Source organism: Zootoca vivipara, chromosome 13, assembly GCF_963506605.1.
Source record: "Zootoca vivipara chromosome 13, rZooViv1.1, whole genome shotgun sequence".
Classification (NCBI taxonomy): domain Eukaryota; kingdom Metazoa; phylum Chordata; class Lepidosauria; order Squamata; family Lacertidae; genus Zootoca; species Zootoca vivipara.
Window position 1 is genome coordinate 19,875,137 of NC_083288.1, and position 25,794 is coordinate 19,900,930.

The 25,794-nt window shown below is 44.7% G+C and overlaps 3 protein-coding genes across 7 annotated transcripts in view; 1 reads left to right on the forward strand and 2 right to left on the reverse strand.

Moving 5' to 3' along the window:
- CALCOCO2 (calcium binding and coiled-coil domain 2) overlaps positions 1 to 15,362 on the forward strand; it is a 30,931-nt gene extending 15,569 nt beyond the window's left edge. For 4 of the 5 annotated variants that reach the window (XM_035134768.2, XM_035134769.2, XM_035134770.2 and 1 more), the window contains exons 5-13: positions 93 to 218; positions 2,506 to 2,664; positions 2,886 to 3,013; positions 4,586 to 4,676; positions 6,099 to 6,221; positions 7,269 to 7,355; positions 9,686 to 9,806; positions 11,764 to 11,792; positions 12,825 to 15,362. In XM_035134768.2, coding sequence (XP_034990659.2) covers positions 93 to 218; positions 2,506 to 2,664; positions 2,886 to 3,013; positions 4,586 to 4,676; positions 6,099 to 6,221; positions 7,269 to 7,355; positions 9,686 to 9,806; positions 11,764 to 11,792; positions 12,825 to 13,001 — 1,041 coding nt within the window. In that variant the 3' untranslated portion in view covers positions 13,002 to 15,362. The remainder of the gene's footprint in view (positions 1 to 92; positions 219 to 2,505; positions 2,665 to 2,885; positions 3,014 to 4,585; positions 4,677 to 6,098; positions 6,222 to 7,268; positions 7,356 to 9,685; positions 9,807 to 11,763; positions 11,793 to 12,824) is intronic. The other variant, XM_035134772.2, reaches the window with a different exon arrangement.
- Positions 15,363 to 16,211: 849 nt separating this feature from the next.
- On the reverse strand, positions 16,212 to 17,457 carry LOC118094410 (uncharacterized). Its single transcript, XM_035134773.2, has one exon. It carries the CDS (start codon positions 17,400 to 17,402, stop codon positions 16,833 to 16,835), a length of 570 nt encoding a protein of 189 aa, XP_034990664.2. The 5' UTR covers positions 17,403 to 17,457; the 3' UTR covers positions 16,212 to 16,832.
- Positions 17,458 to 20,346: 2,889 nt separating this feature from the next.
- LOC118095855 (uncharacterized) lies at positions 20,347 to 21,730 on the reverse strand. Its single transcript, XM_035137153.2, has one exon. The coding sequence runs from the start codon at positions 21,700 to 21,702 to the stop codon at positions 21,133 to 21,135; it is 570 nt and encodes a 189-aa protein (XP_034993044.2). The 5' UTR covers positions 21,703 to 21,730; the 3' UTR covers positions 20,347 to 21,132.
- Between the last annotated feature and the right edge of the window lie 4,064 nt (positions 21,731 to 25,794).

The following is a 25,794-nucleotide window of genomic DNA, read 5'->3' on the forward strand; positions in this document are numbered from 1 at the left end:
ATCCTGGTCTCTCTTCCTCCTCCTCCTCCTCCTTCTTCCCAGAACACCTTGCTTAAAAAAACTGCATTCTTTTTCCCCTATTGCTCTTCTAGGGAGAAGTGGAGGAGATCGAGAAGCAAAACACAACTTTGCTTCAGGAAAACCAGAAACTGAAGGAAAACCTTACAAGCCTTCGGAGCCAGAATGAGGACATGCAGGAGAAACTCAAGGCAGCAGAGGTAGGACACATACACACACACAAAAAGTAGGGCATGGGTGCCATTGGTGGGCGGGAGAATTAATATAAATTGTAAGTTTGTGCACTGGGTTGCTTTCCTTTCCCTTTCCTCTATTCAGTAAGTAAGACACCATTATCAGAGTTCAAGCATGCATTCCTGCCAGGCAAGGAGACTGTGAAGCAGGGCAAGAGGGGTGTGTGACCTGGGGAGAGTGTCAAGGGCCAGATGGAGTGTTCTGGAGGGCCACACTCAGTCCCTGAGCCTGGGGTCTCTGCACAGATCAAAGAACTCTATATAGACTTCCTTGCAAGTCAATCTCCGCAGAAACTGCTGTCGCGATAAAGGACTTGCAGATTTATTTTAACAACATTTGTATACCACTGAATGGTAAATAAGACCTCTTAAGTGGCTTACAAAGAGCATAAAATATATATTAAAATGGTCGCTGAAAGGCAAGGTTTAAAAATAACTTTTTTAAAAAAGCACAATGCATAAAATCAGTAGTTAAAAGTAAATACTAAATAATGCATTGCTAAGTATTCTGTGAACTGCCCTGAGATCTTTTAATAAGTTATATAAATTTAATAAGTAAATAAATTTGCACCGGCCCACATAAGTTCCACCAGTGGGTCTAGTATGAAGTTGCAAAGTAAGGCTAACACTGAAGTTCTTTCCACACAGCACACGTTTAAATGGTTCATGCTGCAGTGTGTATTTGTTGATGTAAGCTGAGGCTGCTTTTCTCCTTAAAGCTTTTCCCACACCGCATGCATTTTAATGGCTTCTCCCGTGTGTGCATTTTTGCTGTGTAAAGTAAGGACTTATCCACTCTTACCTTTCCTCCACACTTTCCAGGCACACTTTAAATTGCACATTCTTCTTTTTGCCCTGGAGCTCTCCCCCCGTAATCCCGCTCTTTAAAGCAGAATTGGAGCAAACTGCAATCCATGGAAACCCCGAATTGCCATTGGTTGCATTTCAGCTTTAAAGAGTGGTTTTTCATGGGCAAAAAAAAGAAAGAAAGAAAAAAAAGCACTCAGACACAGAGCTTTAAAGTGCTGGTCTGTGCCTGGAAAGAGCAGGGCAAAACGTAAATGTAATTAAACCCTAAGTTTTCTTCTCCAGCTGAAGCTCTTTCCCCATCCCATGCATTTATATGGTTTCTCCCCTGTGTGGATTCTTCGGTGTCTCATAAGGCTACTGCTCCAGCTGAAGCTCTCCCCACACTCCTGAGTAGGAATATATTTTGATAAATGTGTATGGTTAATCCTGATTGCTTAGTGCATCAAAGGTAATTTTGGCAGGGACCGAGTGGAAAGGAATAATGTTTTGCACATAAAAGGTCTCAAGTTCAATCCCTAGACCAGGAAATATTCCTGCCTGAGAAATGTGCAAAACCGTGGCCGGTCAGTGTAGACCAAAGATGGAGGACCTATGGCCTCTCGAATCGAATTTCACCGATTTCAGTAGGTCTTCTTTGAATATGACTTAGCAGGATACAACCCAAAAGATGCAGAACTTACAAGAAGCTGGTGAGAAAGCAAAGGCGTTTGCTCGTGTTGACGCACATGAGGATGGGGAAGAAGAAGGTGCAATCTACACATGAGGCTAACTTCATCTTTGCATCTAGTCCTGCAAGTTTTTTAGAGTTGCAAATTGCATCGCCTTGGTGCAGTGGTGACTAGTGGGATCAGAGCAGGCATGGAGGCAGAATGTAACCCTTCTTCTCCTCTGTAATAGGTATGTGCTTTGGAGAAAAAACCCAATTGCAGGCACCCCCAAACTTCGGCCCTCCAGATGTTTTGGACTACAGTTCCCATCTTCCCCGACCACTGGTCCTGTTAGCTAGGGATCATGGGAGTTGTAGGCCAAAACACCTGGAGGGCTGAAGTTTGGGGGTGCCTGCCCTATTGCCACACAGATAACCCCATGTAGATAGCGGATTCAGATGAGAGATTTCCTTGTCATAGCAGCAAAGGGGGAGACGGTTAAATTCCCCCCACATGCCTGCTCCTTATCCCACTTATAATCACTTCTTTCCACCACCACCCACAAGATGATGCAATTTTTCCTTTAAAAAAAAGAAGCAGCATGGTTAGTTGCAAAGATGAAGTTAACGTCAGGTGTAGCTTGGTCCCAAGTGTTTTGGAAAAAAGCAGGAACTTTCTTCATTCCTTGGTTCCAGGAATCATTCAAGCTGCAGTTGTACCCATATAAATATTTAAACTCTGCATTTAGATTTTACAGTCTCTGTTCTCACCTCCCCGCCCTGTGTTTGTGTGTCCAGGAAAAAGCAAAGGAGCTTGAGGATAAAGTTCATTTGTTGCAGACTGGGACCATGGAGCTCCAGAGAGCTCAGGACCTGCAGGCTTTACAGATGACCTCTGCTCAGACGGAGTTGGCGGCAGTTACAGAAAACAGTATCAAACTGCAAAAGGAAAAGGAGGTAAAAATATAGAGGCCGGTTGAGTAGAAGGGACGGTAGGCAACATTTGAATCTTGAGGAGATGAGCTTTAAGTTTTGAATTGACCGGGTGAACGGTGGGAGTTTGTATATTTGCATCTTTGTAAATGCGAAGTACGGTACGTTCGGTTTTCCTATGACCCTGAGAGCAAACTGGGTGGTTCTGATTCTCCAGTTCTACCTTCCTGTCTCTGACTCTTCAGGATCTGCAGAGGAACTTGGATACTTTAAGGAGCAGCAAAGAGAATCTCGAGGTAGAAGTGAATATTCTCAAACAGAAGTTTGCAGCTCTAGAAACGCAGAACAGCTCCACCGACGAAGAACTGTGCCAGTGAGTGCACTTTTTCTTCTTCTGTACAGTGGTGCCTCACTTAACGAATACCCTGCTTAACGAAATTTCCGCTTAACGAAATGATTTTTCGTGCAGAGGTTGCCTCGCTAGACGAATTCGTTTGATGAAAAATTCATCTAGCGAATCGCGGTTTCCCATAGGAATGCATTGAAATTCAATTAATGCGTTCCTATGGGCAAAAAAAAATTCAAAAAAATTTCAATGCATTCCTATGGGATTCGCTATACGAATTTTTCGTTATAAGAAAAGACCCGTGGAACGAATTAAATTCGTCTAGCGAGGCACCACTGTAGTTTGTTGGCTTAAATGGCAATAGTCTTGCAGTTCCAAAATCCAAAAGCGTTTTCTTTCCTGGCCCCAGTTGTTCCTTAACATTAGCAAACAAACTGCCAGTAATTTTATTACTGATTGGTTTGTCTGCATAACACCATCAAGATTCATTGCACTTTATGGAGTCCCTGCCTTTATGGAGAACCCTAAGTTCAGTGTGACAGGGTGGAGGTATGGACTTGGGAATAAGCAGGGCTTGATGTTTTAATAGTTGATGTTTTATTGTGTTTTTAACATTTTGTTGGGAGCCGCCCAGAGTGGCTGGGGCAGCCCAGCCAGATGGGTAGTATATTATTATTATTATTATTATTATTATTATTATTATCATCATCATCAACTTGTTGTGCTGGAGTTGCCATAGCTGCCTATTGGTGGTCATATGACTGCAGGTTGACAACAGTCTTAACATTTTATTATATAGTAAGATGCATACTTAGGCTTAGTTACAACAATGTATGGGAACTAAGAAGTTAAGCCAGATGGTGAATGAGGGGAGGAGAATGGGGCTTGAGGACAGTCTAAAGCTCTTAACAAGTGGGACCTGTAACAATATTTCATTGTGGAATGCTGATGTTCAGGATAGCAGACATACTATTTCCCCACCCACCCTGCCCAACAGTTCGCATACTGTGTCTGCTGAGCATGCTCAGACCTCATTGGACTGTGTAGTTTACCCCCTCCCTCAGGTTTTTATTCTCCCTCCCCAATATATATTTTAGTAGTTCTGCAAAGCTTGAGATTCTCCCAAAACTACTGATACCTCTCTCTTGCAGAGGCTGTTTTGGCTAGAGAAGCAATGGCACCCAAGGCCTGAATGCTAGATATAGAGGGAATTATTTAGAATTAGAATTAGAATTCTCTGTGTTTGATGTTCCTTTAGTTGACATAGCAAAACAAGCAACTGGAAGCCATTCAGGCTCCACAGAATCTCATGTTTCCATGTAAGGAGAGTAACAGGAGGGTGGCCAAAATTCAGGCTGTGCAACCTCTCTTTTAACGCCAGGTATGAGTCACAAAGCAGGGACACTGCTTTCAAGACCTCTGCAGGGTCTTGAAAGCTTTGGACCTGCAGGGGGACAAACTGACCCTTTTGGTGATTCTGAGAGCGCAGGTGTGGGTTGGCATTTAGCAGGCATCAAGGTGATGTATCTTGTGGCAGGGAGCTAGGGGGCCTGGGCATGCAACTGCAAGAATTCATCCACTGTGTCTGTCCCCAAACAGAGCCAAAGAAGAGAACAAAAAGGTGTTGGCTGAAAAGGAGCAGCTGGAAAAGAAGCTGAGAAATGCCCTGAATTGTGTGGATCAACTTCAGGTGGGAAACTCCTGCATGTTCCCTTGGCATTTATGAGCTGCTGGATAGTGCAGGAAGGGAACATAGGTAGTTGAGAAGGTTTCTTAAAAACCCAGTTGTCCTTTGGAAAACGGGAAATGAGATGGTTCTTTAATATCAGATGGCCAGATACGTTCAAGTATTTATAATTGATCTCATTCATACACTGAGGCCATGTTTTCGTTCAGATTAGAGCAGGCTTCCTCAACCTCGGCCCTTCAGATGTTTTGAGACTACAATTCCCATCATCCCTGACCACTGGTCCTGCTAGCTAGGGATCATGGGAGTTGTAGGCCAAAAACATCCGGAGGGCCGAGGTTGAGGAAGCCTGGATTAGAGTGTGGGTTTACCTCTGGCCCTCCAGATGTTATTGGGCTACAGCTTGCATCATCCCTAACCATTGGCCATGCTGGCTTGGGTTGATGGGAGTTGGCCCTGAGTGCAGCAGACACACTTGCAAATGGCACATACCTTATTCTCAGGAAAATGCAAGGAGTACTTGTGCACATTAGAATGTGACACACTAAGCAGTTAGATCTAAAACCGAATAAGTTATACCGGTGAGTGGGGCAAAGAATTAGAAGCACACCTAACACCTACACAATGGGGAAAAGCTGTACATAATATTACACTAGCCCCCCATAACATTAGACTGAGGTTAATTCAACAGGAAATACTCATGAGCTACTGGACAGCAATACAGTGGTACCTTGGTTCTCAAACGCCTTGGTACTCAAACAACTTGGAACCTAAACACTGCAAACCTAGAAGGAAGTGTTCTGGTTTGCAAACTTTTTCTGGAAGCTGAACATGCTCCGTTTTGAGGGCCACACTTCTGTTTTGAGTGTTACGCTGAGGTCTGTCTGTTTTTGCTATTTATTTTGCGTTTTTGTGACTCTGTGGAACCCAGTTCAGCTACTGATTGATTGATTGATTGATTGATTGATTGATTGTGTGACTGCAGTACATTGTTCATTGCTTCATTTTATGGATCAACGGTCATAGTAAAATTCATGTTAAATTGCTGGTTTAGGGCTTGTTTTTAAAAGTTTGGAATGGATTAATCCATTTTGCATTACTTTCTATGGCAAAGCATGCCTTGCTTTTGGAAAGCTTTGGTTTTGGAACGGACTTCTGGAGCGGATTACGTCTGAGAACCAAGGTACCACTGTATGTCTTAAGCCCAGGGGCAAAACACACACACACACACACACACACACACACACACACACGAGACAAATGATTGCTGGAGATGCCGATAGCCACAAGCAGACCTAACTCACCTACAATATAAAGCTAGAAATCTTAACAAAACTTGATGGGGCTAAGTTTAAGCCTGACAGCCCAGCATTCCTGTCGTCATCTGCGTTTGGGGAGTCATGTGTGCCTCTGCTTCCATCTCAGTCCCAAGTGCAGAGTCAACAGAACAAAGTGGAAGACCTGCAAGGGGCAGTTCAAGACAAAGCAAGGCACCTGGAGCAGCTGAAGGAGGAGAATTATCAATTAAATGCCACCTTGCTTAGACAGGTAAGCTTGCCTCTCCCCCCCCCCCTCCTTGTTGTTACAGTGGTTTAGGAGACGGTAAAAGAAAGAGCACAGGCATAGTGGATCTGCACAGTTTTATCCGCCTAAGCAAATGATTAAAGGTCTTGAGAGAGTTTCAGACTTCTTGAGCAGGAAGCAGCTCACTTTGAGGTGGACTATTTAGAGCATGCAGGAAGTGGTTTGCTCTCTGAAGTTCAGACTTTAAAACCAGCAGGTAGCTTCTGTGCTGCCGGGCCTCCTGCCCAATGAATTTAGGCACAATGCTGTGCAGGTCTACCCTGAAGCAAGTCTTGTTGAATTCAGTGTGGAAAATGAATACAGTAGAGGATTGCAATATTAATCTGGACATTCTTCATGCAGGCTGCTACTCTTCCATGAGACTTACTTTCAGTGTATTCCAGAGGTGGAGAACCTGAGATCTGAGGGCCAAATGCAGCTTTCCAAGCCTTTATCTGGCCCCCGGGGACACTTTTTCCAGATCACACCCCCTTCCCAGGCCACACACACCCCACCATCCCTCCTTGAGTGTTTTTGCCTGACTGGAATGTGTCCTTGAACTGTTGAAGATGCCTTTGGCTTGCCTGGAAGGAGGATAGAGTGAGGGCCGGGTGTGTGTGTGTGCAAATTAGCCTACTGTATGTGTACATTGTATGTGTCAGTCTGGCAACTTTTGCCTCTGACTGTGCCCTACCCCTGGCATGTGGCCCTTGGACGGTTCCCCAGAAGGGGATGTGGCCCTTGAGCTATGCAAAAGGGTTTCCAACCTTGGGATAGTGGTTAGAGTTTTCAACCTAGACTGATGAGAACCAGGTTTAAATTTCTCATCAGCTATGAAACTGATGGGTGAGCTTGGGCTAGTCACCATCTCTGAGCCTAACTTAGCTCATAGGGTGGTTTTAACAATAATATTGGGGGTAGTCGGGGAGTGGGGAGACCTGAGCTCCTCCAGGGAAGTGTGGTGTGAAAATGATAGGTGACATTTTCCAAATAAAAATCACCTTTATTTTTTTTACCCGCCCCCCAACCCAGCAAAATTTGGAGAAGAAACTGGAAGAGGAAGCGCTTTCATATCAGATCCTGCAGAAGGAAATGAACGAAATGGAAAAGGAGAACAAGGTGCAAGTTTAGTTAAATGGGAGTTGGAGAAGGAATGCAGGGCCGGCTCTAGGAGTAGGCTGGGTGGTGCGGGGCGCGGGGCTGGCAGGGGGGCGCCACGCGGCAGAGCCGCGCGGCCGCCCACCAGCCGCGGCAAGAAACGGGGCGGGGAAGGGGCGCCGGAGCGATCTCCGCGCCCGACATGCTTAAGACGGCCCTGAAGGAATGCATAAATGCTGCAGCACTCTGAAAAGAAATGTGCTTTCTTTTAAGTCAGGGAGAGCCAGTTGTTGCTGGACTCTCATCAGCCCCAGCCAGGATTGCCAATGGGAAGCAACGATAGAAGCTGTAGTCTCACAGCATCGGGTTAAAAGCCAGGGAGAGGGCTATTGCCTTCAAGCCCTGCTTATGTGTACCCCAGATGCATCTGGTTGGTTGCTGTCTGAAACAGGCTACCGGAATAGATGAACCTTCAAGTCTGAACTAGCAAGGTGGTTCTTATCTAGAATTGGCAATCCTTGTACTAGGCCACTGGGAAAGCAAATCCCTAACTGCACTGAATGCCAGTTAGTTTCTGGGGCCAGTTCAAAGTGCTAGTGTTGACCTGTAAAGCTTTACACAGCTCGGGACCTCAATACCTTAAGGGCTGCCTCTCTTCATACAAACTGACCCAGACCCCACACTTGTTGTCTAAGGCCTTTCTCTATGTCCCCTCTCCCCAAGAACTTTGGAGGGTAGCAACACAAGAACGGTCCTTTTTGGTGGTGGCTCCTGTCTGTGGAATGCTCTCCCCAGAAAGGCTCCTCTGGCACCATCCTTATATGTCTTTGGGTGCCATGAAAAAAAACCATTCCTCTTTACCCAGGCCTTTGGCCATTAATAATCTATGGTCTGTTAAATCTAGGTAAAGGTAAAGGGACCCCTGACCACTAGGTCCAGTCGCAGATGACTCTGGGGTTGTGGCACTCATCTCGCTTTACTGGTCGAGGGAGCTGGCGTACAGCTTCCAGGTCATGACTAAGCCGCTACTGGCGAACCGGAGCAGAGCACAGAAACACCGTTTACCTTCCTGCCAGAGTGGTACCTATTTATCTACTTGCACTGTGTGCTTTCAAACTGCTAGGTTGGCAGGAGCAGAGACCGAACAACGGAATCTCACCCCGTCAAGGGGATTCAAACCGCCAACCTTCTGATTGGCAAGCCCTAGGCTCTGTGGTTTAATCCACAGTGCCACCCGCATTAAATGTGTGTGGGGGGGCTGTTATTATGATTATTTTATTATTATGTTCTCTATTATGTTTTTATTATTATGCTCCGTAAAATATGTTCTTAATGTTGCACACTGCCCTGGGATCTTCTGATAAAGGGTAGTATATAAATTGAATAAATAACATTAGTAATAATAAATAATGATTTATGGAAACAAGCTTGTAAGAAACTGCTCACCTGGTTTCCTGTGGCAAATCAAAACAACAACAAAGTGTGCAGCACCTTAAAGACTTAACAATTTTATTATAGCATAAGCCTCCATGGGCTGCAATCCACTCCATCACATGTCGTATGCTGTAGTCCAGGCAACTTTATGTCTCTGTGCTGTGTTTGCTGTAAGATACTAGCAGGTTTACTCCTCTGGAAATGTAAAGCAAGCAAGCAGTGTTTCCAGGCAACCAAACCAAAGCAAGGAAGCTTTCAAAAACTGGAATGTTCTTGGTTCTTTGAAACTATCTGTGTGTTCCAAAGGACAAATATAAGTATGGCTGAGCAAGTGGGGCAATAAAGAGAGTATATGGGCTTATAACTTTTTGTGGCCTTATTTGTGAAGCTGCTTTGAAGGACCCTGAATGACAAGAGAAGCAATCAGTAAATTAGCAATGATAAAAATACAGCAAAGCTGTTGCACACCCTGCCCGAGAGCATTCCTTTCTCCCTGAACCCTACCACAGGATTAACAACGGGTTCCTAACTCCCACCCTGCCTCCCACTTCTTCTGAAACACCAAAAATGGCATTGTCCAGTCAAAAGTATTATTGCCAATCCCCTTCCCCTGAATTGGTACTAATTGTCTGGCATTATAACACAAAAGCAGGGGGAATAGGAAAGAAACAGGTTTCCTTTAGTGCAAGCGTGAAGAAAACCTGTGGATGTTCAGATGCTGGTGGACTGTAAATCCTATCAGTCCTGATATTGGCCATGCTGGCTGGGGCTGATGGGAGTTGTAGTCCAGGAACATCTGGACCCCACTCTTAGCCACGGCTTTCTGCATTTCAGATTTGAGGAACTGCTTCAAGCTGCTTGCAAACTGTAACTTCAGGTGATCCTGGCTTCTCATCCTACCATTTGTTTCGTTGCAGAGATTAAAGCGGGAGAATGAGGAACTGATGGTGCACCTTCCTGAAATTCTGGATCATCCACCTGGGGTCCTAACCCAGTCACCAGAAAACTCAGTCCTGGTGTATGGAAATCCCTATACTGGTGAGTGCATTAGAGCATCCACTTAGAAGAGTCCAACTGGAGGCAAGGGGGACATGCATTTATGTCTTGATGTTAGCATGCAGAAAGCCCCAGATTCAATCCCTGGTATCTCCAGTAGGTCAGGGAGACTCCAGTCTGAAAACTCTGGAGGTCAGGATAAACAATACTAACCTAGATGGACCCATGATCTGACTTGGTACAAGGCAGCTTCTTCTTTTCATTGCATTCAGATGCGTATGTTTAATCTGTTTTGGTCTTCTTGCCCTCTTGTTTTATCATTTCCCCCTGCTGATGCTTCCAATCCTCTCCCCCCCACCACCGGTTCTTACTATATTTGCTGTCTGCCTTTCTGCTGTTTCCTCCTTGATCTCAAATATGATCGAACTGCTCTGCCTCCACACTCGGAGGCTGTATACTTCTGAATTCCACCTGCTGGGAACCACAGGAGGAGAGAGCTCTCCTTCACTTGAGAGTTTCCCACAGGCATCTTGTTGGCCCTTTGAGCACAGGATGCTGGAGCAAAAGGGCCATTGGCCTGATCCAGCGGGGCTCTTCTAGTGCTGTTATGATCTACAATAGGGTTTCCCGAACTTGGGCCGCCAGCTGTTTTCAGGCTACAATTCCCATGATCCCTGACCACTGGTTGTCCTGCTAGCTAGGGATGATGGGAGTTGTAGTCCAAAAACAGCAGAAGACCCAAGTTTGGGAAACCTTGATCTACATGAACACATTTCTCTGTTTCCACCCATCTCTCTGAATTCAACTTATTAGTCTGTCCTTCAGCCAAGGACAATGTGTTTGTTTGTTTGTTTGATTGATTGATTGATTGATTGCTTTTTAACTTTTGCTCCTCAGAGCCAACTCTTCCCTCAACTCCACAGTTTTCACTTCTGTGTGTGGGAATGTTAGGGATGTGGATTAGGATATATTATTAGATAGATCCTATCCAAGCTTGTGTTAGCAAGCTTCCAACATCAGCAGTGTGACATTCCCCTTCTGTGCGCAGCAAAGCGTGAGCGTTAGGTCTGTTAGAACCTCTGCAACAATATTATACTTCAATATTATACTTCCTGGCAAATCCCCTTTGTCCCTCTTAAAAGAAATACACGACACAATAGTATTAAAATAAGATAGAATTTACTCACATGACATCCTGAGTTAACAGCGTAATCTCAGAAAGGCAGGCTTACGTAGAAAAGTTACAGATATATACATCTGGAGTCTACTTAGTAAAGTGAGGCTCCATCTGGTCTCTCTCTTGGCAGCAGGCCACTGGTCAGGGATCATGGGAGTTGTAGTTCCAAAACATCTGGAGAGCCAAGGTTGCCTATGCCTGATTTAGGGCTTTCAAGCACTTTGAATCGAGCTTTTCACGGGGTGACACTAAGCGATGGTGGCAGAGAAATCTGACTGCATCACTATCATCACAGCTGCAGTGTGGGCCCTATATGGGTTGCAGCCTGAAATCTTCTGCTGTTTACACTCTAACCCAGGCACCCCCAAACTTCGGCCCTCCAGATGTTTTGGACTACAATTCCCATCTTCCCCGACCACTGGTCCTGTTAGGTAGGGATCAGGGGAGTTGTAGGCCAAAACATCTTGAGGGCCGCAGTTTGGGGATGCCTGCTCTAACCAGTTTCCTTTTCATTTACAACAATGGTTCCCCTGTTCACAGATCAGCATCACCTTCCCTTGAGCAGAAAATCCAAATCTACTGCATGCCCAACTCAGTGTGTCAGGTTAGATATGATTTGATGGGACAGTTGCAGTGCTGGCTATGAAGTCCTATAAACCACTCCCAACACGTTCGCTTACAGTATATTTCTATATACGTCTACTCAAAAGCTGCCAGTGTTGCCATCACCACTCAGTCTCTTTGTTGCTTTTGCGATAGATCGGTTCATGTAAGAGCATTGCATTTTCTTGTTATGGCTAAGATGTGTCATCTGTTTTGCAGTAAACCCAGCAATTCCTGAGACAGAGTTGGTAAGTGTTTTGTGTGTGTGTTTCATGAGATCCTTATTTGTTTGTTTTTACTGGGGGGGACTTGGTGTGAATGTGGGAGCCCTGGAAGACTGAGCCTTTCCTGTTCTGTTTCATTCGTTCCCCATTATTTTTGCTTACTGTGCCACCACCCATATATATGGCCTTTGTTTAAGGAATCTTAAGAGGACAAGTCCCTGCCCCAAGGAGCTTAAAGTCTATAAATTACACAATGGGAGACAACAGAGGAAGGGGAAGGAATTGGAGGCAGGGATTAAACAAGGGGAAGAACACGTGGTGATTGCTGTCATGCATACATAACAAAGTGAACACCACGTTACTGTCCTTTAGCATGGTATTTAGGGTGCCTTAAGCCCAAGGTTCAGAATTTAGTGAGGAAGCCATACAGCGACAGCATGGAATCAGACATGGGGTTGCTTTAAAATATCTTAGGCTGCTAGTTATGTTTGATCTACAGTTTAGACCTATAGCTTTTCCCGCCTGTCCATTTTCAAAATTATATCCGACGCCCATCCACCTCTATGTTGCCCTTTCTTTAGAATAATAGAGGTGTGATGCCTGGAAGAAAGTGTTGGAAAGCTTGAGAAGGGCAGAGAAAGCTGGGAGTGGGTCATCTGCAGGGAAATGGACTGGCTTCTCTTCCTCACCCTTTTAACTCCTTTTTTAGGTGATCCTAAGGAGGGAGGTTAAACTTCTGAAACTTCAGTAAGAGCCCGAGGCTTTACAACCCTAATAGAACGATTACAGATGGGTGCTCATTCTTAACACTTTTTCAGTTCCCCCGCACCCTACCCTATCAGGTTTAAAAAATATATATCTGTCCACTGTCTGGCAGGAAATACCCATAAGAAGGATGGGCAGCAAATAAGGTGGTGCTTCCAGGCCCTTAAGTTCTATCGCCCTTGCCCTCATTGCCCTGCCCTGCCCTGCCCTGGCCAGCCTCAGGTGCTCAGTTGCATTTTTGCAGCAGATAATCTCCTATGCTTCCACGTTCTCATTCTCGCCTCCATTTAGGTCTCCGTGAGAAAATGTCCCATGTGCAACGAAGTCTTCCCTAATGACATCGGGGAGCAGCAGTATTCAGATCATGTGCGAAGCCACCTTCTGGAGTGTCCGTACTGCGACGAGAGCTTTGACAACTCCAATAAGCAAGTGTATGACGACCATGTCTACTGCCACGGCTTAGACTAAATGTTGGTCTGCTTGCATAAGCTACAAAGGGATAGTGCCTCTTTATCTTACCCCACTCCCCCCACCTTTTAATGTTATGACAGAGACTGGCACAGAAGGATTTCTGTGCTGCTGTTAGACTTGCCATGCCAGGGAAAAACCTGTTGTTGGGACTGAAGCATTGTTCATTTCCTTCCGTCTGTTATGCACACCTGTCAAATGCTAAATGCACTATGCTTCTGCTGCGGAAAAGGACACATATTTCTTGACTAAGTACATCTTTCAACAGATGAAAGCTCGTTACAAGTTATTTCAAAGGGATGAGCATTTTATTAAAATGAATGGTGATTTTCTTCCCATACATTTGCAACTGACAGAAACCCCTACAGCAGAAGAGATTTGGTTCGTTAACAATAGTTTGTCTAGCTGTCTAAACTATAGAAATTCCACCTTCGCTTGCTTTGTGTCCTGTTCTCGGTAAAGGAAGTAGATAATTGTGAAACACCCCACAAGTGTAGTAGCAGCCTCACCTGCCTTCAAGCTGTTTTGGACAAAGATAAGAAGAGAAGAAAGTTTATGTGCTCGTCAGCATTGCATCACATGTTGGGTGAAGTGCTTCTGAATGGTGGCATTAAGGGTGGGAAAGCAGAGAGCTCAAACTTGGTTTCAACTAAAATACTAGTGTCCAGAATGCCTAAGTCAAAATGTCTCGCCCCATCAAAAAGCCACTTCGCAGATGCTGTTGCTCTGGTCAACAGCTAGCTTTCCAAGGAGTGGAAGCATTTTGAGAAGTGAAAGAGGGTTGGCTGGTAGGCCATAATTTCATAACTCCTCATGCCATCCCCCAAAGTGACCATGCCAGCAAGTTTAGTAGCCACAGGATTACTTTCTCCAGGCATCTTTCGCTTCCAGGCAGGCAGCTGGGGAAAGAGTGGTAGCTTGGCATCCCTGAACGGAATCAGATTCACCATGCTGGATTGGGGCGGGGGGGCGTGTTCTCCTGTTGCTGACCATTACGCTATAGGCAGAACTCACCAGAAAGCTGTTTTCTGTGCAGTCCCACTGAAATGAATGGGAGCAGTTAAGAACAGCACATCTTACACAGGTCAGCTGAGGTAAACTCTGTTCAAAACAGTGGTGGCATGAGGGGGGCGGAAAATACCGGGATAGAAGTAGGCCCACGAGGCCTAGTGGATTCTGTAGTGGCAAGCTCTGTGTGATATGTTTTATGTTTAGGACTTATCCTAAATCATTCACATTTTTGCGGCAAGACTGCTGTCAAACAGGGCAGTCTCAATCAGGTCGCACGCCCTGGCGCTGAGGGGCGAAGATCGCTCCGGCGCCCCCACCCTCGCAGGGCGCAGCATGGTTTCCGCGCGGCTTTGCCGCGCGGCGCCCTGCCTTCCAGCCCAGCGCCCTGGTGCACCGCACCATCGGGGGTCTACCTAGAGCCGGCCCTGCTGTCAAAAACACATTTACTCAGAAATGAGCCCCACTGATTTCAGTGAGCTTTACTTCCAAGTAAATAGTCCTCGAAGGGCAGTCCCAAAGACTCTGGTGCCACACATGGCTCTAAGCCCGCCCAACAAATCTGACTGAAGTCTGAGCATGTCCTTATAGCAGGTATAAAGAACCCGTGGGCACCAGAACAGCCCTCAGGTAAACATTAGGAGATGAAACTCTCCTAATTCAGAATATGTGATACGTAGGCTACTTTGTCTCTTCCACATTCACTTGTTTTGGGTTGATTTGCCCTGCCCCAGACTGTGAGGCAATGGCTACTTTCCAGGCTCCTTTGAAAGCCTCCTGTCTCTTTAGCGGCGCCCGTGGAATGTAAGGCTCGGGGCCTTGAAATGGTTCTGTTCTAAGAATTTCTTTTTTAATCCTCTTATTTATCTACCGCCTCTAAATGGTAACTCAGGAATCAAAGTGACAACATATTAAAAACAAAACAAAACCCCACCTTTTAATAGAAGAGAATCTTCATGATTTCATTGCTGTTTGGGAATTTGCAAGGCTCGATGCAAAGTTGGGTTCTCTGCTTTTTTAAACAAGCCACCTTCAACTTATATTCCTGCTGATTAGAACTGAATACATATGTAGAATACTTGTTCAAAAGAATCTTTTTAATTTTGATGTTGATGTGTTCTATGCAAGACCAAAAGCTGTAACATGGTTAATTGCCTACTGTGTATTGATTACTGATAGACCTCTAATGTTGTTGGGGGAAATCCATTTTGTGTTTTAATAGCGTTCTGCTTTCAACTACTTTTGATTATTGCTTTTTAAAAGCACGGTATGTTAACACCTCTTCCAATGCTGAAAATTGTAAAGTTGTATTGGTTGGCCTCCTGCAGTGTAATATTAAATACCGTAAGTGGACTTCAGTTTTTCTCATCTTATATTTCAAAGTAGCCATCTGGGAACTTCATTCTGCACTCTTTCCCTTTGATTCCAGTGGTTATAATATGTAAATTTGGGGGGGGGGGAGAGAGAGAGAGACAGAGAAGACAAACAATCACAAGAAGAGCCCTATGGGATCAAACCAAAGGCCCATCTAGTCCCACATTCTGTGACAACCACAAGCAAAATCTGTGAACCACTTGCGGGTATAGGGCGGTGTACAAATTTAAATAACAATAACAACAACAACAACAACCTGAGCACAACAACACACTCTCTCCCACCCCCAGTGATTCCCAGCAATTGGTATTCAGACACATACCAGAGTGTGATTTAGGTACAATCTGTTCTGCAAGAAGCTGTCCCAAGAAGTTTTGTTTCCTGTGGAGAAGGACAAGAGGGTGCCCCCCCCCCTCCCTCCAGTCCCATGTACAGGTATGCCCATGACCACTCTGGCTCTTCAATCTTATTTAAATAGTACAAATGAGGCAACGTCTCCCAGTGCCCCTCCAAGCACAGCTCTGTCCTCCTAACACCTCGCTGCCACTCCTTCCCCCAAAATGCCCTGCATCTGCTCATTAGAAAAAGAAGCAGCATATATTGATTTTCAAATATACAGCAGCTTGGCAGCTTAAAGCAATAAACACAGCAGTGACGAAGAAAAAGAGCGCCACTGCCCCATGGAGCACAGGTCAATGTACTACAATGAGAATAAAGATCAAGTCTCTTCTGTGAAAGGGCAATAGGAAAGGGAATGGGAGCTGCCACCTCACTTTGTGCCAGCCCAGATTATTTTAATATGTCTTTTTAAAAATAATATTTTTTTATTTTAGAAAACAGATTTCTTTTCAATTTAATTAAAATGGTTTGACATAACAGTAATAGAATATTTTGAAAAATCAGAAGTGGCAAAATACAATCCTAAATCATTAAAGAAGAGAGAAACCAGATGAGATATAGTGCAGAAGTAGAATGGAAAATGATCAACTTTACATTACAGAAGCACTCAAATAGCCTAGGATCCAGAGATGATTCTTCAGGTTTTGAATTCCAGGAATTTCTGTTTTGGTTAATGGTGTGTTGAACAAAAGTAAAAGCAGCAATGTTGGCCCACAAGAAACATTCTGAATTAAGACAATGCCTTTATCGGTCCACACAGTGGATCACAAAAGTCCTGTGAATAGTCCAATAGTATGCCATGTTCCGTGTCCAAGAAGCACACTAAGGCATGCGCACCTTCTCCCAAATCCCATGGCAGCAGTGGATAAGCAGGATAGATTCCCACATAGACCTTGTGCAGATGAAGGCTTCTCAAGGGCATCTCAAGGCCAGAAGAAGCAACTGATTAGCAGGATGTCTTGTGTCCTCCATGCAACATGGGGGTCTTTTTAAAAAGCTAAAGGGACCCCTGACCGTTAAGTCCAGTCACAGATAACTCTGGGGTTGAGATTATTTACCCTGGGCTTTGCGATGCACCTTGACCATCTCGGAGAGCTTCCACATGGCCTCGGGGATTCCATCTCTGTTCACGGCACAGCAGCCCTGCACATGCCACTGGTGCCCTCGCAGTTTCCCCACCCCCATTTTTTCGGCCACTTCTAGTGGGGGCCACGCTCCGGGCAAGTCTTGCTTGTTGGCCAGCAGCACTACGGGCACGTCTTGCAAGTCCTTGACCTCCAGCATGGCTTCCAACTCGGACTTGGCCTCCTCAAAGCGAGTGCAATCTGCACTGTCCACCACAAAGACCAGCCCATCTGTGTTGGGATGGTAATGCCTCCACAGGACTTTGATCCGGTCTTGACCACCCACATCCCACATGATGAAAGAGACGTTGTTGATGGGCTGAATCATTTCCACATTGAAGCCGATTGTGGGAATGGTCGTTACAGTTTCGTTCAACTTCAGCTTATAGAGGAGGGTTGTTTTGCCAGCTGCATCCAAGCCCAGGAGGAGAATGCGAGCCTCCGTCCCATAGAAACTCTGCAAAGCACTCTGAATCCGGCTGAGTAAAAGTCCCATGGTGAAACACCACTGCCGTTCTTCTCCAGACGCAGGCAATGTGTAGCATGGGGAAGGATCGCCTTCCTTTTTATACTTGGTTGGCTGTTGTTTCATTGGCTCAACTCTAGGGGGTGTGGTGTGGTGTGGAACTGTCAACTCTGTCTTGTTGGCAGCAGTCATGCTGGAAGTTTTGCAGAGTAGCTTCTCTGATGCAGGAAGTTTTGATGTAACCAGCACTTGGCCAGCTAATAGGACTGGTTCAGCATCCTGGCTGTACAAATCATGGGGTGAGTTTTGCTGCTGCTTGTGTTGCAAGTAGCTTTTAGTCCATATCAGCAAATCCAGTTTTGCTATGGGGTTATTTGAATTCATTGCAGAGCCTTTTGGCATGGCGACAGGTGTTTTTCTTTTCTTTAATAATGTCAAAAACACCATAGGCAATTTTTCATCATCTGAAAAGCAGAGCTTCTTAAGACCCACAAAGTTCTGGCTTGATTGGTTGGCATCCCCATATCTCTTGAAACGACAGGCAAAATGCAGAATGCATTTAGAATACAGTCTTTTCCTTTTTTGTATAATTTATGTGTGCCTATATAGGCAGTTATATAGGCAGGGACCCAGGTGGCGCTGTGGGTTAAACCACAGAGTCTAGGGCTTGCTGATCAGAAGGTCGGCGGTTTGAATCCCTGCAACGGGGTGAGCTCCTGTTGCTCGGTCCCAGCTCCTGCCAACCTAGCAGTTTGAAAGCACATCAAAGTGCAAGTAGATAAATAGGGACCGCTCCAGTGGGAAGGTAAACGGCGTTTCCATGCGCTGCTCTGGTTCGCCAGAAGCAGCTTTGTCATGCTGGCCACATGACCCGGAAGCTGTCTGCGGACAAACGCCGGCTCCCTAGGCCTATAGAGCGAGATGAGCACCGCAACCCCAGAGTCAGACACGACTGGACCTGATGGTCAGGAGCCCCTTTACCTTTACCTTTTATATAGGCAGCTCAAGACTTTGTGGCCTCTGTAACAACCATGTGGCTCTCTTAGTACATCACTATCCCTACACATATGGATATGTGCTTGAACTGGTCTTTGCCACAAAGCCGATTGCTAATATTCTGTTGGGTGGGGGAGGGGGCTCATTTTTCATGAATGAAACATTCCCTGGTGAGGTTTGGATTGCTTCAAGCTGCAGGGACCTATTGTGTTCCTCTGCCCCTGGGGGTTTATGGAATCTAATGGATTCCTGAATGCTCAGGGGAATTTTTCAATTAACATGACTTGCGCTCCTGTTGAGCCTCTTGTCACTTTGGAATGGCAAAATGCATAAAAGCATCAACTACTTTTGATGATTGCTTTTTTAAAGTATGGTATGTTGACACCTCTTCCAATGTTGAAAATGTAGAGTTGTATTGGTTGGCCTCCTGCAGTTTAATATTAAATAAGTGGACTTCAGTTTTTGTCATCTTGTATTTCAAAGCAGCCCCAACTGGGAATTTGGTTCTGCGCTAACTCTTTCCCTTTGATTCCATTGATTAGAATATGTAATTGGAAGAAAGAGGGAGAGAACACAAACAATTGAACACAAGAAGAGCCCTACTGGATCAGACCAAAGGCCCATCTAGTCCCACATTCTGTTCTCATAATGGGTGGTGCTGTGGTCTAAACCACTGCGTCTCTTGGGCTTGCCAATCGGAAGGTCGGTGGTTTGAATCCCTGTGACGGGGTGAGCTCCCGTTGCTTTGTCTCAGCTCCTCCCAACCTAGCAGTTCGAAAGCATGCCAGTGCAAGTAGATAAGTAGGCACCACTGCGGTGGGAAGGTAAACAGCATTTCCGTACGCTCTAGGGGGTTGGACTGGATGGCCCTCGTGGTCTCTTCCAACTCTATGATTCTATCACAGTGTTCTGTTGTGCCAGAAGCCGTGCTGGCCACATGACCCAGAAAGTTGTCTGTGGACAAATGCTGGCTCCCTCAGCCTGAAAGCGAGATGAGCGCCGCAACCCCATAGTCGCCATTGACTGAACTTAACCGCCCAGGGGTCTTTTACCTTTACCTTTACATAGTGGCCAACCAGATGACTATGTGGCAACCACAAGCAGAATCTGTGAACCACTTGCGGGTATAGGGCGGTGTACAAATTTAAATAACAACAACAACAACAACAACAACAACAACAACCTGAGCACAACAACACACACACGCTCTCCCACCCCCAGTGATTCCCAGTAATTGGTATTCAGACACATACCAGTGTGTGATTTATGTACAATCTGTTCTGCAAGAAGCTGTCCCAAGAAGTTTTGTTTCCTGTGGAGAAGGACAAGAGGGTGCCCTCCCCTCCCTCCCTCCAGTCCCATGTACAGGTATGCCCATGACAACTCTGGCTCTTCAATCTTATTGAAATAGTACAAATGAGGCAACGTCTCCCAGTGCCCTCCAAGCACAGCTCTGTCCTCCTAACACCTCGCTGCCACTCCTTCCCCCAAAATGCCCTGCATCTGCTCATTAAAAAAAGAAGAAGCATATATTGATTTTCAAATATACAGCAGCTCGGCAGCTTAAAGCAATATACACAGCAGTGACAAAGAAAAAGAGCGCCACTGCCCCATGGAGCACAGGTCAATGTACTACAATGAGAATAAAGATCAAGTCTCTTCGGTGAAAGGACAATAGGAAAGGGAATGGGAACCACCACCTCACTGTGCCAGCCCAGGTTCTTACAACTAAGCCATATGAGGGTATCAAGTAGAAGGAGATGTACACAAACACTGAAGGAGCTAAATGTGTTGAGCAGATACAGTAGCATGGCTATATTCACACTCAGGGCATCAGAGCGAAATGGAGATTACGGGTTGTATCCAATGCTATTCCTTCCCTGAGTAGACCCACGGGAGTTATTAGACATAACTAAGCTAGAGTCATAATCCAACTAGCATCGGATACATACAACCCATGAATTAGCAGCTTTCACCATAAACACCTCAAATCTGGTTTCCAATATGCTGTCTATGAACCCCATTTCTTGAACCGCTGACAGCTCTAATATATTTTAAAGACCATGTTTTAAGCCAGACTCTGGAGATAAAGAAAATGCGAAGAGATTTTAATATGTCTTTAATAAATTATTATTGAAGATATATAATAATGAAGGAGTGATTTCTTTACATTAAATTAAAAAGGTTTAACATAACAGTAATAAAACATTTTTAAAAATTCAGAAGTGGCAAAATACGATCCTAAATCAAGAAAGAAGAGAGAAATCATATGAGCTATAGTGCAGAAGTAGAATGGAAAATGGTCAACTTTACATTACAGAAGCACTCAAATAACCTAGGATCCAGAGATTATAGTGATAGGGCTGATTATTCAAGTTTTAAAGTCCAGGAATTTTCATTTTGGTTAATGATGTGTTGAACAAAAGTAAAAGCAAAATTTTGGCCCATAAGGAACATTCTGAATTAAGACAATGCTTTTATTGTTCCAAACAATGGATCACAGAAGTCCTGCGAATATGCCATGTTCTGTGTCCAAGAAGCACACTAAGGCATGCGCACCTTCTCCCAAATCCCATGGCAGCAGTGGATAAGCAGGACAGTCCCATATAGACCTTGTGCAGATGAAGGCATCTCAAGGGCGTCTCAAGGCCAGAAGAAGCAACTGATTAGTAGGATGTCTTGTGTCCTCCATGCAACATTTTTGTAAAAAGATAAAGGGACCCCTGACCGTTAAGTCCAGTCACGGATGACTCTGGGGTTGAGATTATCTACCCTGAGCTTTGCGATGCACCTTGACCATCTCGGACAGCTTCCACATGGCCTTGGGGATTCCATCTCCATTCACGGCACAGCAGCCCTGCACATGCCACCGGTGCCCTTGCAGTTTCCTCAGCCCCATTTTTTCGGCCACTTCTAGTGGGGGGCAAGCTCCAGGCAAGTCTTGCTTGTTGGCCAGCAGCACTACGGGCACGTCTTGCAAGTCCTTGGTCTCCAGCAGGGCTTCCAACTCGGACTTGGCCTCCTCAAAGCGAGTGCAATCTGCACTGTCCACCACAAAGACCAGCCCATCTGTGTTGGGATGGTAATGCCTCCACAGGACTCTGATCCGGTCTTGACCACCCACATCCCACATGGTGAAAGAGACGTTGTTGATGGGCTGAATCGTTTCCACATTGAAGCCGATGGTGGGAATGGTCGTTACGGTTTCGTTCAACTTCAGCTTATAGAGGAGGGTTGTTTTGCCAGCTGCATCCAGGCCCAGCAGGAGAATGCGAGCCTCCGTCCCATAGAAACTCTGCAAAGCACTCTGAATCCGGCTGAGTAAAAGTCCCATGGTGAAACACCACTGCCGTTCTTCTCCAGACGCAGGCAATGTGTAGCATGGGGAAGGATCGCCTTCCTTTTTATACTTGGTTGGCTGTTGTTTCATTGGCTCAACTCTAGGGGGTGTGGTGTGGTGTGGAACTGTCAACTCTGTCTTGTTGGCAGCAGTCATGCTGGAAGTTTTGCAGCGTAGCTTCTCTGATGCAGGAAGTTTTGATGTAACCAGTTCCTGGCCAGCTAATAGGACTGGTTCAGCCTTCTGGCTGTACAAGTCACGGAGTGAGTTTTGCTGCTGCTTGTGTTGCAAATAGCTTTTAGTCCATATCAGCAAATCCAGTTTTGCTATGGTTATTTGAATTCATTGCAAAGCCTTTTGGCATGGCGACAGGCGTTTTTCTTTTCTTTAATAAGGTGAAAATACCATTGGCAGTTTTTCATCATCTGAAAAGCAGAGCTTCTTAAGACCCACAAAGCTCTGGCTTGATTGGTTGGCATCCCCATATCTCTTGAAATGACAGGCAAAATATGGCTGATAACAAACATGCACCCTGTATTTAGAATACAGTCTTTTCCCTTTGTGTATAATTTCCCCCATCCTGTTCTGGTGGAAAACATGGTGTAGCAGGATGAATAAAAACTGATAATTAAAAGTAAATTGAAATAGTATTGTCTTTTTAAAATTGCGGTCATATTGAGCTCCATGTTTTTTTTAATGTTTAATAGATCACTGTGTTTTATTTTTCTGTTGGAAGCCGCCCAGAGTGGCTGGGGAAACCCAGCCAGATGGGCGGGGTATAAATAATATATTATTATTATTATTATTATTATTATTATTATTATTATTATTATTATTACACATAGCTGCCAAGTTATCCCTTTTTTACAGGGATTTTCCCTTATGCTGAATAGGCTTCCTCGCGAGAAAAGGGAAAACTTGGCAGCTATGTTATTACATGTGTTTCTACCTGGGAATTCAATAGGACTTATTTCTTTGGAAGTATGTTTAGGATGGCAGCTTAAGCTTCTTTCTCAAAGATACCTGTTTATGCAGAGAGAGTGGATATATTGTGCAGGTTTAGAGGCCTATATTTCTTTCTTTGGAGCGAACACATTTTATAATATTTTACAGTTTATTTAAAAAAGAAAACATGTATTAATTATTTTGTGTTTTATTATTGTAAGTTGTATGGGATGCCTCTGGGTATGTGAAGTGGCATGTAAATATAATAAACTTAATTAATATTAAATGATTTAGAACAAGCCTATGGTGTCCTGTGATGCCCCAAATGTGAGATGTGTGCCTATACAGCCAGCTCAGGACGTCGTGGCCTCTGTAACAACCATGGGCTCTCTTAATACATCACTATCCCAACACATATGGATATGCCCTTGAACTGGTCTTTTCCAGAGGGCAGATTGCTAATAATCTGTTGATTGGGGGAGGGGGCTCCTTTTTCACAGGTGGAACATCCCCTGGTGAGGTTTGGACTACTTCATGCTGCAGGGACCTATTGAGTTCCTCTGCCCCTAGAGGCTTCCTGAGTGTCCTGGGGAATCTGAATGAATTCCTGAATGTTCTGGGGAATTTTCCAGTTAACATGGCTGGTGCTCCTGTCGAGACTCTTGTCAATTTGGAATGGTAACATGCATAGAACCATCTACACAATCGCTCCTGAGTGCGCTTGCTGTTGCTGTGGAGCATGTCCTCTAGTTGGTGGTTCACGGGTGGCACTGTGGTCTAAACCACTGAGCCCTTTGGGTTTGCAAATTAGAAGGTCAGTGGTTCGAATCCCCGCAATGGGGTGAGCTCCCATTGCTCTGTCCCAGCTTCTGCCAAGCTAGCAGTTCGAAAGCACACCAATAGATAAATAGGCACCACTGCGGCGGGAAGGTAAAAGACATTACAGTGTTCCATTAAAGTGAGATGAGCGCAGCAACCCCATAGCCGCCTTTGACTGGACTTAACCGCCCAGAGGTTCCTTACCTTTTACCTTACCTCTTGTCACCTGTGTATGATTAAACAGGAGGCTTTGGCAGTGTTTTGTTTTGTTTTTAAAGAATTGTGGACATTTCCCAACTTGACTATCCACTGGCAAATTTACTGATGACTGAATGTTAGCATTTACCAGGAATAGTCAAGCTGGGAAATGTTCAGAATTATAAAGAAAGGAACTGCTTTTCAAACATTTAGCTGCATTTATACTTGAAGGGAAAGAGGGCAAAAATGGGGACATTTAACAAGGGTACTGTACTTGTTGGTTCTTCAGATATACTAATAAATGACAGAAATGATAAGACATGAAGCTTGATTTTGACATTTATCCCCAGGCCATAGTACATGTCTGTTTTCAATAAATGTTTCAGACACCAGGCAATAAATTTTCAGCTGCTAACTTTCATTTGTCGCAAATACTCTGTATTTAGTACGCAAGTTGTGTATGTTAGGCTGTAACTGGGTGTTAGGAAAAGTGTGAGAGAAAGGGAAAATAATAAGATTGCTAATTAGGTACACTAGTTATTTCTGCCCCCTGAATAATTATGTTCTTTATCAGCACAATACTAATGTATTATTAGATAAAAATTCTAATAGAAAGTTATAAGGGACACCTCATAAACAAGAGCTTGTTCTTTTATAGGTCTCTAAGGATCCAATAGACTGTATCTGTACTCTGTGACTGTATGGCATTTGGATTGTTGGAGACCAATTAAACAGTTTTCAATTATTTTCCAGTGTTGCAGCACACTGTCAGAATTCTAGTTTTATACCACAGATATCAGAGCATGAATCAGAGAACTATGGTAAGATTACCAGACGTCCCTGTTTCCCGGGGACAGTCTCCGGATTTACAAATCAGTCCCCTGACAAAATCCATCTACTCTATTTAGTAGGAAGTTGAAAAGTGTCCCTGAATTCATTGGAAAAAAAATCAGGTAACCTTAAACTGTGGGGAAAATTTAAAAAGTTGGGTTCACTAGACTGGGACAAATCTGTGGAGAGAGCTCTGCTTTGCAAGAACTCTGTATCAACCTGCGCATTATTTCATCAATGGACTTGTAGATTTCTTGTTCCAAAAGGAGGAGACTGCATGATGAAATGCAAAGCCTCTTCTCAATTAAAGAATGTGGCTTGCAAACATTCAATTGGCTTGGAAAGCCAGGCCAGATTTCTAACACTTTGCTAGCAGTCTAGCCCAGCCTATTTTCCGTCTTTCCTTCCAAAGGCAGCATCATGGGAGTAGGGTCTGGGCTATTAGCGAAGCAGGAGGGCTCTCTCATCAATTACAAGTTGTCAAGGATTTTAATGGAAACCCTGTGAGCACTGTAAATCTGTGCAGTTCTGCCATGCATGCTCTCCCTCATTTCCATCACTCCATCACTCCTTGGGGACCGCAAGTCTGCAGCATGTATCAAGCAACATAGATTGGTAGCACACAGGGGAGGGAGACCCTGAGCAGGAGCTAGGAAATCTGAACAGTTGGTAATGGGAAAGCAGCTGTTGTGTGGAGGGTTAGAGTCACCTGACCCCTTTCATACTTCAGAGGGGGTGGGGAGTTTCATAGTAGGAAAAGGCAGGATAACATCACCAGGAAGGTTGAAGGGGGATAAAGGCAGAATGTACCACAGTTTACACAATCGCACTCTGCATGCTTGTAAAACTTGGGCAACCACAGAGCTTTATGGATAAGAGCAAGGCTTCCTTTCTGTTACTTCCTGCTGTATAAAGTTGCTTTTCAAGATGTCTTTTTGAAGGCCAAAGGATGGGGCAGAAATTTAATGATCAAGAAGATCCAATGAGAGCTACTTTTAAGTGTTCACAGTTTACATGGGCTTGGGCATCCTTTGCTGTTTAAACCGCCCCCTTGAACAAGAAACTCTCCAAGACACATCACAAATTTCTTGTAAAACTCCCCTCAGTATCGAAAGAGGTTTACCATACCACAAAGAAGACCACTCTTTGAGATCCTCGGAGCTTCTTTGGGAAAGTGGAACCAGTTCCACTTCAGTTTTACCAGGCTGCTTTAATAATTTTTTTCAAAATAAAATGCTTAAGAGCCTGCAGAGCTAGTAATAAGGCACATGAAATATAGCAACAAAAGCAAAA